At 35.5% G+C, this 23974-nt stretch overlaps 1 protein-coding gene across 1 annotated transcript in view; it reads left to right on the top strand.

The window, feature by feature from the left end:
* Positions 1-2575: 2575 nt before the first annotated feature.
* LOC134745875 (uncharacterized) overlaps positions 2576-23974 on the top strand; it is a 48532-nt gene continuing 27133 nt past the window's right edge. The window contains exons 1-3 of the mRNA XM_063679970.1: positions 2576-2613; positions 4288-4401; positions 12546-12743. Of these exons, the coding sequence (XP_063536040.1) occupies positions 2576-2613; positions 4288-4401; positions 12546-12743 (350 nt within the window). The remainder of the gene's footprint in view (positions 2614-4287; positions 4402-12545; positions 12744-23974) is intronic.

A 23974-nucleotide genomic window follows, 5' to 3' on the forward strand; every position in this document is an offset into this window, starting at 1 on the left:
AGTTATTTTGAAGAAATGTTAGTTTGAAGCCACAGCTTGTTTTTAATATGAATTCTGTTACCACCTACGGGAGAGCGGTGTCTCCGCTTAAAAAGAGGCACCAGCCCAGTTATAATTACGTTGTTTGACGAACTCAATAAACTTTTTTTTACATATCAATGTCATTTCGAACATCGTTAGCATGGAGTATAGAGTAACTACCTTCCATAATCGTTAGCCTGAGATTGTCCTTGCGTTTAGTAGCAAATGTATGAACTCTTACTAAACACAAATCAATATGTAATCAGGTATAAAAAGCGCTGGTGGCCTAGCGGTAAGGGCGTGCGAATTTCAATACGGAGGTCGCGGGATCAAACCCCGGCTCGTACCAATGTGATTTTCGGAACTTATGTACGAAATATCATTTGGTATTTACCAATCAGTAAAGGAAAACATCGTGAGGAGACCACCAGCGCTTCTCGCTTAAGCGCTTCGCGTCTAAGATCTTGTAACTTCTAACTCTTCAACGGTTTGAATCAGATTATTTGATTTGCAACTGTGCTTTCGGGTTAAAAGCTTGTCTAGCTTGCCATATTTACTACTGAGGTAATTTATTAGTTTGTTGACAACAAACATCTTAGTTAATTTATTTGTTTGTTTATCTCCAGAACTAGATCCTAAAGGCCGATTGAGCTAAAATTTAGTACCCAACTAAATTATCGTGATTCGGTAAGGATTGGCCTTTTATATTTATTTATTTACTGATAATAATGTAGTAGGTATTCTTAATTTGTAGGTACAAACAGCAACATTCTTAACTGTCCATCGGTTGGCCTTATTAAAAAAGGCATAAGGTCCAGGGCAATTAACAGTGTAGGCGATGGTACGTCGGTTTATCTAAGGAACTAATAATATTCTTAAGTAGGAAGAAATAGTATTAAAACGAGGGTGCGGACTGCGGAGTGTTAGTCGGCAACGCGCATGTAGCTCCTCTGGAGTTGCAGGCGTACAAAGGCTACGGAGACTACTTAACATTAGGCATGCCGTATGCTTGTTTGCCACCGACGTAGTATAAAAAAAAGTAAAAAAAAATTACAGTCCTTTAAATACTATATCGCTGGCAAATAAACGGTTACCGTAGCTTATATACGTAGCAAATGATGGAGTTGCCATATTTGCTTATCCAACCCATACATCACACCTATAACCTCCTGTTTAGAAAGTCTCAATTATCTACCGTACCTTTTCACATTTACATATCTATTAGTTATTTACATGTTAGTGACTAATTTAAAAGCTATTCAACTAATTTATAATTGAGTTACAATCCACCATGCTTCAAATCAGCCCTGTCTCGAAATAACAGCATCTCATTATTAGGGTTCCGTACCCAAAGGGTAAAACCGGGACCCTATTACTAAGACTCCGCTGTCCGTCTGTCCGTCTGGCCGTCTGGCCGTCTGTCCGTCTGTCCGTCTGTCTGTCACCAGGCTGTATCTCATGAACGGTGATAGCTAGGCAGTTGAAATTTTCACAGATGATGTATTTTTGTTGCCGCTATAACAACAAATACTAAAAAGTACGGAACCCTCGGTGCGCGAGTCCGACTCGCACTTGGCCGGCTTTATTATAATATTTACTCGTACTCGTAAACATACACGTAAACATGTCGAGCGATATTTCGACTAACATTACGAGCTCACCGTGTAAAATAATTGTAATATTACTCCAACCTCCTTTATCATGTGTATACAATACGCTATCAAATAGAAATATATTATTTCCTTACCAAAGTTACCACTAATTTGATAATTTTATTTTGCAATTAGCATATATAATTGATGGATCCGGATTGCACAGTGCTGATTCATGAAAGTCATGAAACAAACCTAACATTTAATGAGAATAGGTAAGACAACCTGTCAATTTAATTGCATACTTATGGTATTGTATGTGATTGTTATTGCATTAGGTACGACCTTCAAACCTTTGAGAAAAGAGCGTACTCCCATCTTAAAGGCCGGCAACGCAATTGCGGCCCCCTCTGGTGTTGCAAGTATCCATGGGCTGCGGTAGTCGCTTACTATAAGGAGATTCGTCTGTTCGTTTGCCCCCTAATATATCGATAAAAAATTGTAGAATTCACTACATATTTATATACAAAAGGCCAATTTGTAAAAAAGTTTATATGATACATCCATCAGTGTTTAAATGTTGTAGGTACCTATCCTAGGTCTCATTTTAGGGAAAATTATGTTTTTCCCTTAATTTAATGCAGAAAACCAGAAATGTTTTAATATTATGACCAAGGAGATATTTTTGGACAAATATATAAAACTATGTCGATGAATGTATACCTAATATGAAATTCGCGTTGTAATGAACTCGATCGAATCGGGTTTTACTTCGCATCTGCTAGTAAATTATCATTATCTTTCAACATATTATAGGAAAAGAATATACGTAGTTAAAGTTCCAATCATATGACCACTTTGCGGCCAACCAATGACCAATTATTGGATTATATCGGACGGAATGCGGTGAAGATGAGAGTTATGATTCACTAAGGTGGTATGAAAACCGCCACTAAACAGCGATGAGTAACCTGGTGTTCGACTGGTTGATGACAAAGTTGTGAGGGCTATTACCTGCATTACTCATGTTGCTATCCTAATTAAATTAACTAACTAACTAATCGGTCGGGATCTAACAGATACGTGCACACCCAGCTGCAAATTAATAATATTATGCATGTCCGCATTGGCTGCTTTATGAATGAATGTTAATGTCTCTATGCAATTTTACAGCTCGCTGTACCATCTGCATATTTTAAATAACTAATGTTGATGGTCATTCGACCAACAAAAGGTTTGACCACTTAAGTAGTCTTTCATAGAAAATTATTCATAGTCATCTTCAAGTTTAAAGACTCAATTGGCCGGGTGCGCAGTTCTTGTAGGAAAAACCAGAACGATGGTAGCGCTTGATGTGGCCAAAAGTGGTGAAATTGAAGGCTGTGTTTCTGTCAAACGTCATACGCCTCAGTTACCTATTTTTATTTTTTATTTATTTATTTATAATTTCTTTATTAAGATAACTAGGATCCATTGGGGTTAGGTACATGGTGACTTAAAATCTATTGTTAGTATTTAAAATACTAATTAAATTAAATTAATTTAAATTAAATTAATTTAAATTAAATTTGATAATTAATTTTGTTCACGCATTTTGCTTTTAAATCACAATTACGATAAAAAATGCGTCACAAACTGTTGTGTGGTAAACTGCAGTACCTAATACTGAACGAATCTACTAAACCTAAATATCAAATAAAAAATTAGACCTAAGAATAAAATGGATAGCTATAAAAAAAATTTATCACATATAATGAGACACCATCATATTTTTTTGTACAACAATACCGAACCTCTTTCTTCATTAGAAATTAAAATTTTAAGCGGTAATGGGAATAAAACAAACAAACTATGGTCAACTAATTTCTAACAAACCAAGTACTTAGTTAACTAACAGGAAGAGCAAGTCGGGACCGCACTGGAAACTCTTTGAACTGCCTCCATTATGAACACAATCTTATTAAACTTCTGAGAACTTTCTTGTTAGGATTGCTTATTAACTTGCAGAGAATGCAAATTATGACTATGCAATATTGCAGAAAATAGTAAATGGGATTATTATCCCGGACAGAAAAATTCTTCCCCTTTTTTATCGGCATAGTCAACTATGCCGGACAATTTAGAATTTTAGATAATTACTATCCACAAGCAGACCCGATTAGCTTTTCCTTTGACCTTAGTCGGATACATTGCCGTATTTTTTCTATAGAGATATCCTCATTATAGTGTATTGATAATACAATGCTATAAATAAAATAGCACTGAATAAATCATAATCATCATCATCATCGTGAACTTAAGTGATTCTCTTGTCGGTGGAGTATCTTCCAGCTTTTCCTACCTTACGCCAGCAGCTCTTTGACTTTTTGATACGACACGACCCTTACTTTTTCTTTCACTTGATCTAACTAACTGCGTCTGGGGTTTCCTCTACCTCGCTTCTGTCCTATCCGCTCCTCCAGGATAGTTTTAAAGAAATGGTCGTGTCGTATTAAAAGTCCAATCATTTTTCCACGTATTTTTTCAATAGTGTTCAGAATAGCACTTCTTTCACTCACTCTTCGTTCCACCTCCTCAATCGTTATCTTGACTCTCCACTGAATACATGAATACTACATATTTGCTATTTAAAAAAATCTTCCACCGTTAATTACGAACAGTGTTACGGTTCCAGGTACGCGAGAGGACGCGACTCGTACAAACGGATGGAGGTGTATGACGACATCGGTTCCAGCTTACTCCTGTACTTGGAGTCGCGGGTGAAGATCACCAGCTCGTCCACGTGGAGGTGAGACTCAACCATGTTAATGTTACCAACTTAGAGTCAGTTGCACCAACCACAGTTAACAGACTGATCAACGTCACGCAGCAGAGATCTATGAAACTTCCCATACAATAAAATTTATCGAACTCTTTAACGGGGACAGACAGTTTGGTGCAACCGAACCTTAATGTTTAGATCAGAAACTAGGTACGTTACAATAGTATGAGGTCTCTAGCGACTTTCATATTGATTGCCACTGTGACATGGTACCTATTTTTTTTATATTCAAACACTTTTTACGGCAGGTCTAAAAATAATATTTTGCCTATTATTTTAAAACCCCCTGTTATTGTTTGTTTACAATCTCATTAATGACAGGAAGTAAGAAGCTCGTATACCTTTGACCTTGACCGTGAGGGAATAGGGGGGCTGGGATGGAAGTTCAACTAGTAACCGCGGCGGTTCTGTGACCTTCTCACCTTCCGGGGTTTACGTAGATAATGTATCGCAGCTATAATGTACTGTTTTAAGTTACCTACATTTATTTTATACTTATTTCTAAGCGAAGCGTCTCTACATTTCAATTATACTTCTGGTGGTTTAGTAGAGTGGTCAGGGACCTCTATCAGACAAAAAATAATATCAACGAAATGTCCAAAAACTTCGCCATAAATATGTCCAGGAAATTAGGTACACACAAGCGCTCTGATATTGGTGTACCTATCCCCGTGCCGCCCAATGTACAATCGAATGTACAATTGTACATAGTACACTGCCTTTCGATGGAATGTCAAACTTAATTAAAAACAAACAAATTAACATTTAATTTCTTATTCTCCTAAAATTTTGCGTCAATAACCTATATTTCATCAAACTTTACTTATCTCTGCATCGTGAAGAAGATGGATGAGAAAGTGAGTGATACCATCAGCATAGATTAGGTTGTTTACCTAGGTATATTTAGTAACAAGCATTTTCCTCAACTCAACGTCTGTATAGGTATAATGACTTATGTATGTGAAGATCCCTAAGCAGCCCCTTGTATTCGTGTTTGTTTTGTCTGAGACTGAAGATATATCGGTATATATCTTCAGTCTTTGGGCGTGTGTGCGTTTATCGCCTTTTCGAATAAAAACAAAACACTTTTACCCGCTCTTATTCAAATATGTCCATAAGAGAATTCACTCTGATACGAAGGAGTCCGTGTATAGTAGTAAATACTTGTAGAAATATGTATTTACGCTACGTACGCTTAGTTTTGGGTTTGTCTTGTAATCTGTGTAAGATAAAAGATTGAACTGTTCCCAAATATTCGTTTAATTTTTATTTCAAATCGTGATCCAATATTTAAAACTCAAATTCCATAGCGGCCATTATTATGGCCCAAAAATATTTGTATTTATGCATTACTGAACCCTATAATGTAGACAGTATTAACATCATTTACACGTGTCATCAATTCATTATCGATCATTTAAGTAACAGGCCAATTCAAACGTACACTGACATCAGAATGATTTCTAAATGATGCCATTTAGCTATCGTGCGTCTCGCTCGCGCCAATACATATCCGGACAAGTACGAGCGAAATGCAGGAGAACTAATTGACATCATGTAGATTACATTCTGATGTCAGTATACGTTCGAATTGGCCTGGAAGTCATTATTAAAAGCTCAGTCTCAATTAAATTAATTAATTGAAATGTTGTTATGGTAAGACAGTTACTCGACTTTTGGTTTTACTTTAGAACGGCGTTCACAAACTCGCTTCAAAGCCTCAATTAGCTTTAAATCGCTTCGTAATCTGTATCTGAAGAATGGGGTAAAACTTAAATTGACTTATTAAGACTTGTAAAGTTTTATGAATAATATATACCTAACCTGCAGATTGAAATTGAGCAACAAACATTACAAACATCACAACATTCATTCACCTAACCTCAGTTACAGAATAAGTAATAGTTATTCCCCTCACTAGCTCGGAAAGCCGTCTTTTATCCTTTAAAACAAGCGGGGAAAAACGCATTTTATCCACTAGTGGGGAAAGTAATTTGACCTTGGATGGAGCGTGTTTAAGTAGCTTGACAGATAACAAAACGTAAAACGCTCATAATAATGGTTCGTTCGATATTAATTATCATTAAATAAATGATTTGAGAATCTAATAAAAAAATACCAGATTTAGCTTTATTTAATGATTTTGAGTCATAAACCTAAAAATTCCATAATAAACGTTTGTTTTTTAATAATTATGTTAAATATAATTCTGAACGCACAAGTCGATGCAATTTCAAAACGCATCATTGACATTTCATACGTCAGAAATGTCAACATTGACAACAAAAATTTTGCTTTAAAACTTCTCACGTAAAAGTACAGAATTTCGAGTGTTTTTTGTTATAATATCGTAAAAAAATGAGTGATTCCAGTTGATGAAGATGATCTAACGCCTGTGGATGTTGCACTTTCCTCGCTATAGTGAGGGGAAAAGTTTTGTGTTACACACGGGTGCAAATGTATTTTACTTCTCGTGTGTTAAAACACTCGCTACGCTCAGGATTCTCTTTTAGAACCACTCGCTTCGCTCGTGGTTCAACTATAGAATCCTTTCGCTTGCTCGTGTTTCAATTCCACACTCGCGGGTAAAATACAACTTTGCACCCTTGTATAACAAATAACTATTATCATACAGAACGGCCACGCACCGCCCCGCCCCGCCCCGATTTGAATTACCTCGCCCCGCGACAGCAGATTGACGACCTTTTGCCGACCGCTCAGTACTGTTTTTAAGCAACTTACTCACACAATGACGCATCCCGCGTGTACAGACGTGCCGTTCACACATAGAAACGCAAGTGATTTTTTATGTATAGCGTGTCCGCCATGTGCCTCAATATTCACACCTATATAGTTTAGCACACATATGTATATCAAAACAATATTAGAGAGACGGATTACTTTTTCCATTTTATGCTTTTATTTCGTTACACAAATTATATGCTTTTATTTCATTTGTCCTACATACACTCTACTAATTTGTGTGTTCGGTTTTGACGGGTTAAGGAAAGAGATGTATCAACCAATATAATAATAAATAAATAAATGTTATAGGACATTATTACACAAATTGACTAAAGTCCCACGGTAAGCTCAATAAAGCTTGTGTTGTGGGTACTTAGACAACGATATATATAATATATAAATACATAAGAAAACACCCATGACTCAGGAACAAAAATCCGTGTTCATCACTGAATAAATGCCCTTACCAGGATTTGAACCCAGGACCATCGGCTTCACAGGCAGGGTCACTACCCACTAGGCCAGACAGGTCATCAACAATATGTAAATATTTAAGGAAATAGGGTAAAGTGTCATTGGGACAGAGAGTAGTGAAAAAAACATGCAGAGCCGCAGAGCGTTTAGTTTCTTTAGCCTGAGTCCCAATTTATGAGAGAATTTAGTAAAGACTGTCACAAGACCATGGACAAAAAAAATTACCTACCGTGGAATATATACTATAATGCTCAGTTACAGACAACCTAATGTTATATTGTGTTTGTAATTTGATTATTGTAGTTTGATAACCACAAATTAATAAAAAAAAACTGCTGCTTGTAAATGCACATTCATTTAAATTTAAAAGATTTACCATACCATGCGTGGCCGGGTTTTATCGTGTACAGTCTTTATTTGTCTGACATTATTTTCCATGTTTAACTGCCGGCCCTAAATACTATATTTAACAAGGAATACTTAATACTTTTTATATTTCATAGAATAAAATTACAAAACTAAAGGGTATATACCCTGTTATTTGGCCATCCTGTATATCAAACATAAGGAATAAAAAGGTGGAGATATATTCAAATTTAACAAAATAAGATTAATTTTGATTCGCCGGACATCTCGATAATACCAAAACAAGTCAATGTGCCCTGAATACCGACTGATGGCAAAATTAGATAAAAATAAGAGGTTTAAACAGGCTTTCAGATAAACCGATTAGCGTCAATTTTCACTTCGTAAGTCGCAATAGATGGTCCAAAATCGGACTTCAATGGGTTTTGTAGATAAATACAATTTCCTTTAAATATAATAACTGATATTAAAAGTTTTCATTCATACGAGCCTAATAATAAAGTAACTCTTAAAATAAAGGATGATACTCCTAGAAAGAACGTATTAGGATAGGGAATTAATATTACTCGAAGACTAATAAATAGTATTTAATATTATACTAATCCAACCCACATGTGAACAAATGCGCCCAAATGCCCACTTTCGTCTTTACGAAGTAAATTTAATAGGTCAATGCCTCTTTTCCAACCGCCTGAGATATATCCAATCCATACGATCATTAACTTTTTATAATAACGTTTTCTGCCGGGCTAGCACGTGATTGGTGCGACAGTATCTCGCCCGAGAGATAGACTACCCGTCCCTCTTTAATTAATACAGTTAGAAAAAGACGGTAGTATATCCGGATACTTTCGCACCCCTCCTATGCTAGGCCTACATAGCAGGAAAATTGTCTTCGGGTTTTTCCATCTGATTGCCATCGCAAAGGGAATTCCGAATAAATTTTCGGGTGTTGCACTTCGTTATTATCCTCTAGAATCCATAGCGTTGATTGGTTTTGACACGTCAAGCCTTGGAGGATATAACAGGCGTTTCTTCTCTGTCGAAACTCTATGACCAATGGTCACACACATTGTATGGACTGACGTTTATCTGACATTATCACGTTACGTATACATTTGACGTGCCCCACCCGCGCAAAATACGGCAGACTGTTTTGTACAGAAAATTACAGACAAGCGTCTCCATTTGGTTATATCCTCCAAGCGTCAAGCTAAATCGTTTGGTTACAAACTATTGTAGACAGATAGATTTAAAGAATACGTGAGTAAAAGATATAGCTTATCAAGTTTTAATAAGATCAAGTTTTAATTTGACGGTAATTTTCCAATACCTTTTATAATTGTTAGTTAGTTTTTCATAATTTGTATTGTTTTTAATTTATCATTGTTCACATTTTATAATTACATGTTTGCATGCTGAATAATTGACGATCATAATATAAATTCATATAGATTAGTGTAAGAATAATTTATATTGTAATTTATCATTATGAAAGAAATAAACTAAACTTAAAGAAAAACAATTAATTAAAGATAGAGACAGACAACAGGCGGTCTTATCGCTAAAGAGCAATCTCTTCCGGACAACCTTTGGGTAGCGGAAACAAAACAATCAAAAAGAGTAGGTGTTGCATGAACGTTATGAAGCAGAAGCCTAAAACTTGTAGTTGGTTTTGAAGTTTTTATTATCACCAAACTTCGGGAAGGGTTATCTAGGTGACATTTGAAAGATAGCTGCAGCAGCATTGCTGTTGGGATGCACCGGCTGCAGCGTTAATGAGGGAGATGTCACGTCGATAAAATGAGTGACAGATGTTGCCGCATTACTGCGTTCAATCCGGGCCGCCATATGGGCCATACGGGCGGCTGATGGATGCAAAGTACGTAATATTAATGCCAAAGCAGTCGTTGTAGGGGGAGTCAGTTTTTAGTTAAGAGGAAAGGGGACTATATTAACTATAGCTATGCCCCTACGTTTGACTTTTTTTGATTATTTTAAAAATTTGAAGCGAAAAACCGTTTTGATACAACTTTTATATGCTCCTCTTATAATAATTAAAAAAATCGAAAAAAATCTAACGTAGAGGCATAGCTGTGGTTGATATACAATAATTGGTGTCAAAATATTTTCAATAATATTAAAATCCAGAGAGGAAAAAATATGTTTGTATGAAAGGCGATTTCGCGCGGGTCCTCCACTGGATATTATATTTATGAAGGTAGTTTCAAATGAAAAACGAATTTTTCATTGTCAGATACCTAAATCGTACTGTTTTAACTCAAAAATACTTACATGGTCGTCTAAATTATACCTATGCATGTAATGTATACCAATGGGCTATAGTGCGTCTAATGTCAAGAACAATAATGGACTAATTATGAAATACCTTTGCATTTTTTATCTATTCTAAAAGGGATGAAATTATTCGCTTCGTACGGAAGCAATTGTCTTAAAGCATGCTTATTTAAAAAAGGATTATGACGGTTTGAGGTCTTTTTTTATTTAAAGAGATACCCTTTCTCAGCTTACCCTTTGCCTTCTGGGGCCACTGACTGATCCGCACAGAAAATAAGCTTATGACTGCAATTCAGAATGCTTACCAAACTATGCAGATGGACAAGTATATCTGACCTCCGGATACGCTTGTAGTAGTAGTAAAACACTCTATTGTACAAAAGTCAAAACAAAACAGGAAAAATAACATTCGTCATTAGTACAAAGGCGAACTTATCCCTTCAAGGGATCTCTTCCAGTTAACCTTTGAGCTTGCTTGCCACGAATTCAGAGGTCTTATAATACAAGACGAACTTTCTGATGATAACTGAACATTCCGGAAATTCAAGAAAAGCTCAGTCCACTTTTAAAGGACACCTGTGCGAGGTTTTTTTGTTAATTGAAGAAAATAAAGCAGGATTTTAGCTACAGCGGTGCATAATTTTCAAACATTTTTGTGTTTGTCGTTATTTTATTATGACTGGACTCTTTCTTAATTGTCAGTGTGATGATATTTGGACCCAACAGTGAGGACTTACTGATACTATACTATTTTTTATCAAGGTACGTCTGTAAATGATACTACAAATTTAAAAATTAAAGGAATAATGGAAAAATTTACCGCTTTGATGATGATTCGAATTTGCGACCTTTTGGACCGGTGTTCTAAAAGGTCGCAAGTTCGAACTCATACACGGAGCGGTAAATTTTTTCATTAATTTCAAAAATTCGAATGAAATAGAATAGAATTATTTTATTCGTAAGCACAAACAAGCGAGACATTACATTTAAAAAAAACATAGAATAAGATTAAAGTGCCACGAAATGGCCTCATCTTAGCATGTTGCTGGTGGCTTCCAGCGCTGATCTTCCGATGAGACTATCAAGTGAGAAGAATCACGAAATCAAGAAATTAATGTTTAAAATTTTAAGGTCCCTGCTTCACTGGTTTAGGTTACTGTCCGTTGTCTGTCAGTATAATCAACCTTTAGTTACGTAATGACTGAAGTTTGGAAACTGTTACATATATCGTATTTCAGACAAAAGTTTGTTAACAGTAGCTTCTATCAAGTGCATTTGTTTTTAAGTTCTAGTTTAGGATAATGCAGGATTTATATTTTTAGACTGCTAATATCTTAGGCCGGTAGATCGGCTTAGATATCGCTGGGGACAGTGTAGGTGCGGATCTGCGACAGCTTTAAGCTGATAAATGGCAGGAAACGGCGCAGGATCGGTAAAAGTGGAGTGCTCTCGTTTCGGAGGCCAAGACCCACTTTGGGTCGTTGAGCCATGTTGGTTGGTTAGTTAGTATCTTAGACAAGCTAACAACTAAACTAACAGACGCCATTGTAATCAATCACAACTCTACCTATAATTCCCATTAAGGTGTCCCAACTCAATTGTTGACAATGAGTAAGCGCACACAGCTTCCTCAGCTACCGATTTACGAATCTTCATGTGTGACTCGTGCCATATGAGTCACATATGACTCAGTGTCCGAGACCTGTTATCAGTCATATCTTATAACGGAGGTGCTAATTGAATGATTACAATGACCTTTACCTGCGCTTAGATTTCCTTGTAAGCGATTTATCCGGTCTTATATGTCTAACGGTCACTGTATACTGAATATCGAGTGTTTTAAAATGTTGTAAGGACACTAGTGTTATTTGAAGACAATATGATAAGTTAAACCTAACAGCCGGTTGCACCAAACCATCTGTTAACGTCTTCGTAGTTTGTAAAAAAAATCTTGTATAAAAGTTCACCATGGTATGGCTGCCGCAGGAATATTTAACGCTTAGTTTCGGTTGTACCAAACCGTTTGTCACCGTTAAAACGTTCGCTAAATTGTATTGTATGGGAAGTTTCATAGATCTCAGCTGCGTGACGTTGATCAGTCTGTTACCTGTGGTTGGTGCAACTGGCCCTTGTCCAAATAAGAATTAATGGTCGGTTAGTTCTCAAAAGCTATTGCCCCTGCCTCTGACGTATCGTTTACTATTAACTTCACCATCTGTCAATTCCAGGCAGCTGTCAGCTTCCTACGAGCTGGTCAGGGCTCGTGAGAAGCTTTCCCGCGCCCACTCAGACCTGCAATACCTGACCGTTGAGGAGATAGATGTCGCATCAGTGCGCGTAACCAGCAATCTGGCGTCGGGGGTTGATCACTTGGACGCGGCCGTGCAGTATCTGAAGGCAGATCATCTGGAGTATGAGGAAGTGCAGTCAGTTATTGATTAGTAAGTATATAAAAAAAAAACGAATAGGCCTCAAGGACACTTTTAGAAGCAGTAAAAAAACATCAATTATTTTAAAATCCAATATAAATTCAATGAAGTATTATAACACGAGTAGGAATATCTAAATATTTCATTAATGAAACCAACTGAGGACTTGATTAAGCCTCTATAAGGCAGATGAAATATATTTTCCACAATGATACTGAACTTTATTTAAAAGCGAGGGTTCAATTTTGCGTAATTTCTTACACCGTTTTGCTCGTTAAAGGACACAGCTAAATTGAAAATTCAAAAACCCTCGAAACTTTTCTACCGAACATGCTTTAGAACCATCTCGATTGATTACTTTCGATTTGAATAAAATAACTACTTTTGGTTCATGATTAGATGTTGTTACGATGCCTCGAACCCCATCATATTTTGCTTCGTTGATATCGGGATTAATACCATACTATATTAAAGGTAAATATGTACAGGATGTATTCGTAAGCGAGATGCAGTGCAACTAGAATAAAAACAATATCAAATAGCTCACGCTATTCGACATAATAATACGTGAGTGACCCGTTTTAAAATAATTTAATATGTTTAAGTCTCACTGGAGTTTTATAGTTAATATCAAATCATAATCATATCTAATATTGTCTTCGGTTACCGCGATAGTTACTCATGAAATAAAACTATGAAAACGGATTATATCGCGTATATGAAATTTATAATACATCCCGGCGTTTCGAACCCTTTACTGCGTTCGTGGTCAACGGGTGACTGAGCAAAAACTACAAAACCTTACTTCAACCACGTATTCACTGACTTGGACTAATCTATTCACAGTATTCACACAACAAGAACTCATATTTGATGTATTGTCGTTTGCTTGTACATAATTAACTAGTGTTTACATAGTTGATATGCATTTCCTGCTAGCTCACTAAGACGTATAGTGCATCATTTTAATATATTAATAGTCGTAGAATACCGAGTACTAAGTAGGTATTTATAGTTAACAATGAATGTGTGACTATGACCATTCACGACATCGACTCTAAGAAGAGAGTTAAAACACGAGGTTATAGTGTGATTATCATGTCGAGGACTTTCTTCTTATAATAATATAATAATAATATAATTTCTTTATTAAAATAACTAGGATCCATTGGGGTTAGGTACATGGTGACTTAAAATCAATTGTTAATATTTAAAATACTAAGTAAATTAAATTAATTTAAAAATTTACAATAAAATTAAATGAATGAATTTTTTTTACAATAAATTAAATTAATACAATCAAAATTCGCAATAAATTATTAAAATCAATTAAAATAGAATTCACAAATAAATAAATAAAATCAATTAAATTAAAATTTACACAATTAACTACCCATGATCATTAAGTTATTAATGTGTTTGTGCATGGGCGAATCAGGCTTATTTTCTATAAACACTTTTAGGATGCCGTTAGAGCTGCTCCGCATCCTACTGACTATGATACAGTGCGTTTAGCCAGCAGTTTTGGGAATAATCGTATCAATTATAAAAGAAAAAAATTGCATCTTGAGACCTTTCTCTAGTAACTTCATCGATTCGAAACCTGATTAAACAACTTTCGCTCGATAAAAAAGGAACATAGTCTAAAACGCACTATTGAAAATTTGTAACATTTTTTTCACAACAGCTATTAACATGAAAATGGCTTCTAATAATGCGTTATTTTATGTTTGATCGAATTTATCGATTACTCCTTTTTTTGTTTAAAATTACTAAAAATAACAATTTGATAACAATTATATACTGCGAGTGCGAACCCGGGCACGCACTGCCATCCGCTCAGTGTGGCTACCACCAGTTTCGCACTGACATAAACGCTATCGAGAACGTAACTTACTTTCTATGCATCTCGCTCGTACTCGCACATCAGTGCAAGCGAGATGTATAGAAAGTAAATTACGTAGACGTTAGCGTATATGTCAGTTTTGACACTGTCAGTGACTCGTGGTACGGGTACAGTGCTCATCATGTCGCTGGAGGATAAAATATAGAAAAAACTGCCGATTTGATGACTTCATCGTTTCTACAAATTGAAGCTTCGTAGCTTTATTTATCCTAAACTCGACAAGAAAGGCTTCTAAAGCGAGTTGTTTGGGCTTTCTTAGCAAAATACGGCTTGCTTTAGATTATTTTCTTTTTTTGCACTTTCTTTGTTTGCCCGTTCTCTTAAGGTGTTTTCCATTCGGCCGGTTGTTTAGTCCGCAAATAAAGTGCCAATTTGGCAAACCTATTCTCCTCTTAGTGGTTGAGCAGACAATCAAGCATGTGTAAAAAGTACCTATGTACAGTGATCTGCGAAATTGCATGGAGAAATTATAAATGAATAATTCATTGATAAAGTCGCTATGCGCTTTAACGACTGATGGTACAGTCGAGTTAACATCTTTACAAGTCAACATTCCAGAAATATAATTACACGCCTCTATGACTGACAATAAGTTCGTGTAAATATATTTTAGATGCTTCGCTTTGCTTGTGAAGATGTCTGTAAACTCGAGCGTACCTGACGACGTAGGACTCGCAGGATATGTGATTTACATTTACCTGCTTGATGTGCGATTGTCTCAAGCCTAGCGTTAACTTTTTGGCTTCAGGCGGTTTAGATCATCAGATAAAAAAATTGTTTTTTTTTTGTGTGTCAATCAACGAAATAGAATAATTATAGAAATCCGATTACAGCTCAAAAATGACGTCACGTGCATTGTGCCGCGAGTATCGCAACAGCCGGGCTAGCACATGATTGACGCGATAGTAGGTATCTCGTCGCGACATAGACTACCCGTCCCCCTTTTATTCATACAGTTAGTAAAAGAGCAGCTTGCGTGCAGCTTGATAACGCCAAATATTGTTAAGCCGAGCAAAATGTTCGACATAGGTATAGAATTTAATTTTTGACCATCAAAACTTTTAATGACCAATCAACACTTTTTTTAAGCGGGAAATTGTATAGGGTAAATTCAAAGCTGCAGGCGGGGTATATTTATGGAGAAAGGATAAGTGTCAGTCACGTGGACATTTTTTGAAGTCAAAAATAGCTTCATCAATCGATTTACGTCACTTTTTTTCTGTCGAGACCCTTGAATCACTGTACATTTATATTAAGCACGTTTGATCGTCTGTATAGTGTATTAGGAAGTAAAATATACTAGAGTTAGACCAAGAAAAGTCTGCAGAGATTTTGACAGCACACGCAGTGCAGGTGTTATTTTAAACGTCAAACTTCTATGAAATTATGACGTATAAATAACACTGGCACTGCGTGTGATGTCAAAATCTCTGCTGACTTTTCTTAGTCTAACTTCTATGTATTTTTTCTGTGTGCATTTAATGTCAATTTCGATTTCATTCTTATCCACTCAGCCGTGATAGAGGAACAAATATTCAAACAGACTGGCATTTAAACGTTTTATAGCATTAGTATTATCGTCCACATAATTATGTCCTGATGAACGGTCGCCCACGGTATTGCAGCCATTGCAGGCCCGTTACGACCTTCAAACCTTCAAGAAAAGACCGTACTTACATCTTAAAGGCCGTCAATGAACGTGCAACTCTGGTTTTGAAGGTGTCCATTAGGCAACGCTTGCCTCATATACCATTTAAAAATCGAATTGCCAGTATGAACAGTATGATTAATGTAAGATTGCAATAAATATTTTCCTACCACCATTAATTAGACGGCAAAAAGTTTCAAAACGTAAGGACCTATCTAGACCACGTCGAAAAGTAAAACTGATTACTTAAATTTATCCGAATTGATGCAAACAGTGAGTCATGTTCAACCATTACTTTAAATCAATTAGCTTCATTAAAAAATGCAACGCCTTGCGACTCATGTCAAGAATATTTTATCTTCTTTTAAATTTCGCGCAATCTCATGAGTCAGATCAAAGTTATGTATTAGTTTGTACCTACTGTGACCATCGATTAAGCGATTTCTATCACATAATCCAGAAACATACTCGTATCACGAAAATAATAAACCAGTATGTAGTTTGAAAGACGAGACATTCATGTCGACATAAGTACAGTATAAGGGTCACTGACAGAAAAACAATGTCCGTCCTGTACCTACATGTAACGTAAGGAAGGTAAGGTAAGGATAGTGATGCCTAACTTTCCGGTACATACAAATTTTTAAACTAAATTTGTCTATGACCCATATATACCGCGCAAGTAAACTTTCACAAGTAATTTCGAAAATACTCACTCGAAGTGTTATCTGTAGTATTATTTATCCGTTAAGATAGTGTTAAGTGTCATTAATAGCAAACGTCAGTTGGACCGACCAACGTGTGACGTCATCACGCTCTGTCGAATTCGCGCCAAAAATTATGAGCGTTTCAACCGCTCAAAAATTTTCAACATTTTAAATAAAATAAAAATTATAAAATAAAGAAGGTTTACAAAAGTATTTTTATTTTTTCCGGTGTTCAAACAATATAAATTATGATTACAAAAATAAAATTAAAAAAGCATACATGGAGCTAATTTTATCGCATTGATATTAAAACAGACGCGTGCAATTTGATATGCGTGAAAGTTGACATACAAGAATTAAAACACAATCTTGACATGAAGTGTATACAAACAAACATTACAAAGATAACAACATAGCAACAAATAATGCACTTCGCAACGAAAATGCCATTCTAGCTTATAAAGTAGTAAGCAACTGGTATCATAATAGCATGCAAGAAAAATAAAATTTGGTCAGCTGGCTACCGCAGAAACCAATCATCTTAATTCCGCGGCCTTGAGTCATCACGTTTCTCCAAACTGGCCACTTTAGTAAGAGCTGCTGTCTGTTAATATTCGCACACTCTATACTAACATTACTAAATATAAAATAACATTTTACGGGTTGTAAACTACAAGAAAAGTTTGTAGGCAAATATTTTGAACCTTGCTAGGCTTTGATAGAAACCGATCGAAGTCGAAATTGGGTATGTGGTATGTTTTTACTATCACCGGAGCTCAAGTAATATTGACCGGACCTGAGTCACTTACTACCGGTTTGAATGGTCAATATGTGAGATCATAAATATTTGGTTTTAAAGGATATGGGCTCGTAATATTTGATCACAACCGTTATTACAACACATGAGTCAATATAATTTTTATGTAATTTGAGCAACCTTAACTGTAATTTACATGCATGTATACATGGATACATGCATAATTAATTAATTACGGTGATAAATTAATCACGGATATCATCTCACACAAATACGGCCGTATTCGATCAATGCTTATAAGATGTCACAGCGATATGATACCGATCTGTCAGTGTCAAGTGACATTTCTTTAAACAAAAACGTCACTTTTGACACTGACAGATTGGTATCGTATCACAGTGATGTTTTAGAAGCATTGCTCGAAATAGTTCGCATCGGCATGTCAGTAGGTGTCAAATGCGTTTTAGTAACAGGGTCCCGTTTTTACCCTTTGGGTACGGAACCCTAAAAACGATGTACTCACGACTTACAAGCCGCCAACTTTTAGTTGCAATGTGATTCTTACTATGATGTATCATACTTCTATGAATCACACTATAATTATTATTATGTGCATTTAACTAATTTCACTAGCATTGAGTATGGTAAACAGTTTTGTATAATATCTAACCACTTGCAAATCTTAACATGAAATATACATGCATGCAAGAATTCCATAAAATCATATGATTTTATCAATATTACGAAAATGGTCCTGTGACGCGGGCGCTGTATCTGTCAATTTCCTTGATATAACGAGTGACGGATTGAACGACATTATCGTGGTAGTAATGCGGCGGCGAACGTCACTCATTTTATCAAGGAAATTGACAGGTACAGTGGCGATATAAACGCCGCTGCAGTACATCAGCTAAATGACTTGTAATTCAATCTATGTTTGAAAGAGAGAGAGATAACCTTATTTTTTTGTGAATTGAGGGGTAGGCTGTTGTTTTTTTACAATTCTTATTATGTTGATTTAAATAAGAATAAAAACATAAAGTAAAGATAATATTAAATATATACAAAATAGATAGATATACAATATGATAATTACGAGTATGAAAATATGTTCTTGTACGTTCATACAATACATACGTTTATGACTTTGTAAAGAATGCAACATCTGAATAAATATAGCTAGTTTATGTTTGGTCAATGGCGTTTACAGTGTTATTTGTTACAAGTCATTGCGTTATGAAATGTATTTATTTATTGTATACTTTATTGTAGAAACATAAGTGAAATTTACAAGTTATCTCGATCCTGCGCAATCTTCTGCCAGTTATTAATTTAATTAAAGATCGCGTAAGTTGGCTTCAACAGCATCGCCCCAGCGATATACTCGTACCTTACCTGGGACGTCCTATCGACCTCCGCCCTACTGAGCGTCCCATGTATGCCTTTTTAAGAATACTTACTTAGGTACTTTACTTTTTAAGAATAGGTATTCATTCGATCAATTTAACAGCATGTATCAGCCTTTCACACATATATCTAGTATAAAATATTTGCTATTCATTGCTAAGAAATAAGATTTAATACTGTGTGCATTGCTTTCAGAGTTGACTGTATAAATCGCAATGAGGTTGGTTTTTTTTTTCTTGTCTTACCTACAAGACTCAGTGAAGACTGCTAATTTACGATTTAGGACTCTCCTTGGTTGATTATTTGATCATCAAACTATTTTTATAATTCCTTATCTTATCACATCATTATTGGTCAATGGCTCATATTGAAGTGATCAATGTGCTTTGAAATATCTGAAAATTACTCAAATTTTCTAGGCAATATATTTCGATGCCATGCGTACGCGTAGGCGCGAAGGAGACTGTATAAATATGTAAAATATGAAACGAACGGGCCAATTCGAACGTACACTGATATCAGAATGACATCAGTTAGATGTCATTCAGTTATCGTGCATTTCGCTCGTACTTGTCCGTAAGTGTATTTGCGCGGGCACGACGCACGATTATTAAATAACATAATTCAAGTATTATTCTGATGTGAGTTTCAAATTGGCCTGTCAAAATGTCAAGGTAGTGCATTGCCACTCGACGCTTTTAATGGGTAAACGCGAAGGAGATTCCGTAAATACTCGGGGAATACCTCATGACGAAGTGTGAAATGTTCGACTCATAATCTACTTATATTACTAGCTCACAGGTCGTGGGAATTTTATCCTACTTAACATGGAATCATTTACAAACTTGATAAACCAGTGTTATCATTCCTAATAAGCAGTTCGCTTCTGGTTTGCCAGTATAAGATGCCCTTTGGTCGAGTTCGAATTTCATATAAAAAAGTTTGCCAAATATCACGCACGATGGCGCTGTACCGAGAGCGGCGATCTCTACATCGCGCTAACGAAATTTTTATTGGGATTGTATATAAGGGTTGGGGATTGTTTTTAATATATTGGCTTTATTTGTGACTGGTCGTTTCTTCACGTAATTAATTATTCACTTTTAAAGAACGTCCTTTCCGACGGTAAGTATTAGGTAGGGATAAATACACACATAGTTATGTATCTAGAGTTATGTATCTATCTCTACTATACCTAACACATATGTTATCATTATTAGTTTAGTACCTATCTACTATACCTACCACATATAAGTACCTCAATCCGATGACAATGCCACTTATACACTCTTGATTTATAAATCTTAGTGGGAATTGTCTCAGGATGTAGGTTGCACCTATTAATGTAAAAACCATTCTCTTCGTTTTATATTATCTATCTTCCTGTCTGTTTTTTTCCCCAATAAAGAAAAAAAAAAATAGAGGTTCCGATTATACTGGTTCGCCCGCAGCGATGTACGTAGATATTATGAATCATAGCACAGATCGTAATCATTGATCGCATGCCAAAACCACTTGTGTCGGCACGCGTGCTCAATTAAACACGGGAATCCCTTACTTAAGTTATTATTACTTCTTGATGATATGTTAAGGTATGTATGTAAATTGTGAGGTATGTAAAGGGTTTTTCTTAAAAATGCTCGGAAATATTAACGCGGCAGTCTGGGAGACTTATGTTGTTAGACGGAATTTTATGCTTATAGAAGCTTTCTTGTTCGGAAACTCATATGTTTATTCAGATCATAGAATAGAATTATTTTTATTTTAAGCTGTTTTTTTGAGCTATAAAATCATAAATTCAAATTGACATAACTGGGTCATAATTTTATTACACATTTTATTGTATGCTTAAATCGTTCGCGTCTTTCCTGTAGACATCGAAACGTTAAGAGAAACAAAAGCTAATTAACAGGCGCGATATTTTTTTTAGCGCTTGAGACTTAACTGACATGTGTTTGATTGACTGTACTAAATAAATATATGTACGTAGATATCTACAAGTATTTTAGGATTGATGGAGTAAAATGTACTGATATGACGGCGACGCGTGGGAAATACAAGCTAATCTGTATGTATGACGTCGATATGTAAATATATGCAATTTGCCCGGCTGGCGTAAGGTATACTTAATTATAAATAGATCTTGATTTATAAGATTACACATAGAAGCTGTGTTTATAAATTATTTATAGTTTTTTTGCTTGAGGCAATATATAATCGAGGTTAGAGGTATCGATGAGGTCAATGAGGTCAATAAATGTGTATTATGACCTGCTTTTATTATTCATATAATAATGTAAGGGAGAGTGGGATTGATCAAGGGAGTGGACCAAGAGTAACCAGTGGATCCTTTCCAATGACATTGCTAATATTACTTGTATAGAGGACTTTACCTTCCTAACTAGTTACCATCCTGACTAATATTTTTCAAGCAGATACGCCTGCGAGTGATACTTACTAGAAATTTTTATATCAATGTATTAAATTTTTCCCTTTTGAAAAAATATTGAGTGACGTTATAAACGATATTGAAAGAAGAAATTTGATATTGACGATGAAATTGCCTCACTTTGTCATTGCACTACTATATTATCAGAACAGAGAATTGAGATAATTTGTTATCTATGTAATCATGTAATGTATCGACCACCACTTTCGCTTTCGAAGATTATTAGGTTATTCCATCTTCTGCCGAAACCGGGTTGCCTAAAAAGAAAAAAAAAACTGTTTTAGAAACTCAATTTGCCGTGCGCGTTGGAGGGTCTGCCATCTTGTGGCCTGAATCGGAAACATAAACTGTACATCAAACACTTTACGCTAAAGCAAGTACTGCCCTCTACAGTTCACGAACGTTTTTTTGTGCATCGAATAATTTGCTGGTTCTGCCACCTCGTGGGCTACATTAGAAGCTTAAACTTGACATTTACACTTTACGCAAATAAACAGCGGGCTCCTGCGCTACCCTCTACATTTCATATTACGTTTCCTGTAGAATATATTTTCAATAAGACGTGCGTACTTACTTGATAGAAGGCATTACTATTTACCAAGTTAATACAACGAATATTTATGCCTAAAACGTATTTTGTTTTCAATTTTGACATTTATATTCACATAAAAAAGATCGCGATAATGACATTTATACATAATATAAAAAAGCCCACTTAAAATATTGAACTGTTGTCAAACTGTGTGTCGTTAAACATAAAGTTACTGTTCTATCCACTTTTATTGATAATTGTATTTCTGTCCTAACACGAATCTGCCATATACAGAATCAGCCATAACCAGAATCTGCCGTAATCAGAATAAGGTGGTTTTTTGTCGCGACTGTCCAATTTCTGCCTTAAAACGAATCTGCCGTAACCAGAATCTGTCCTTAACCGAATAAATACTATTATTTATTGCACTATTTGCATAACTAAATTATAACTAAGTATTGTACTATTTTTGCTATTTCTCCAAATATACTTACAACGGTTTTACTTGCCCTATATTCTTTTTATAAATAACATTTTATATCAGCGATAACCATGTAGTACCAGAAATAAATAAAGGTACGTTACGTAAATGTTTTTCTAAAGTTTCATGTTATTAAAAGCATGTTTCGATTGCATTAGAGCGGCTTCTTGGCGGCAGGTTTGTGTGAGTAAACGAATTGATACGTAATTAAATTATATACAGTGCACAAGTTATAAGGAGCGGGTCAGAGTTCTTAATACAGGGTGAGCCAGTGATAAATGCATTTATTTATTTTTTATAAATTAAAATTTTTTGTTTTTAAATAAAAATTATAATTAGAATTTAGGATAAAGAAATAAATTTTACGTTTTAAAAATTAAATCATCAAAATGTCGTCCGTAGCGGTTGCGGCACTCTTCCAGTCTTGCTTGTAAATTTTGAAAGACTTTCGTTAGAAGTTGCGGAGGTATTGATTGGATTTCTTGACGAATATTCTTTTTTAATTCTGATGTGGTTGTCGGATTATTGGAGTACACTTTACTCTTCAAGTAACCCCACAAAAAGAAGTCTGCCGAAGTTAAGTCAGGGCTCCTGGGAGGCCAAGCAATGACACCTCGCCTCGATATCAATTTTTGAGGAAACATTTCACGCAAAATTTCTAGGGTCACGTTACTTGTATGGCAGGTGACCCCGTCTTGCTGAAACCATGTGTTGTTGTTGTAACCATACGATTCGTGAAGTTTCGGAGCCAGGAAATCTCTTAACACGAAAGTCTTGTTAAGTCTTTCAAAATTTACAAGCAAGACTGGAAGAGTGCCGCAACCGCTACGGACGACATCTTGATGATTTAATTTTTAAAACGTAAAATTTATTTCTTTATCCCAAATTCTAATTATAATTTTTATTTAAAAACATAAAAATTTATTATTTATTAATTTTTTTTAAATGCATTTATCACTGGCCCAACCTGTAGAACAGATTGGCTTCAACAAATGCTCCCGGTATTTCCTGGTTTCGGTACTGTTTTTTTATGTAAAAATTACCGGGAGAACGAACAGCGTTTGATGACATCAAAGTAATATTCTAATGGTTTGTTACCGGTTACCGGGCAACGGGCAAAGCGCGACCTTAAATCATTTTGCGTAGGAGACTCGCTTAAATGTCATTGCCTAAATATGTTTGTCTTATAAAAACAGAGCGCCGGAGCCACTGTGTAGGTGTGTATTCAACAAATAAGTGCTTATTATAAATATGTGAAAGTTTGCATGTTTCGATATTTGTTACTCGTCATGCAGAAATAGCCGATCAGATTGAAATCTAGTGTAGCACAGTTTATAACCT

This window comes from Cydia strobilella, chromosome 12, assembly GCF_947568885.1.
Source record: "Cydia strobilella chromosome 12, ilCydStro3.1, whole genome shotgun sequence".
NCBI lineage: Eukaryota > Metazoa > Arthropoda > Insecta > Lepidoptera > Tortricidae > Cydia > Cydia strobilella.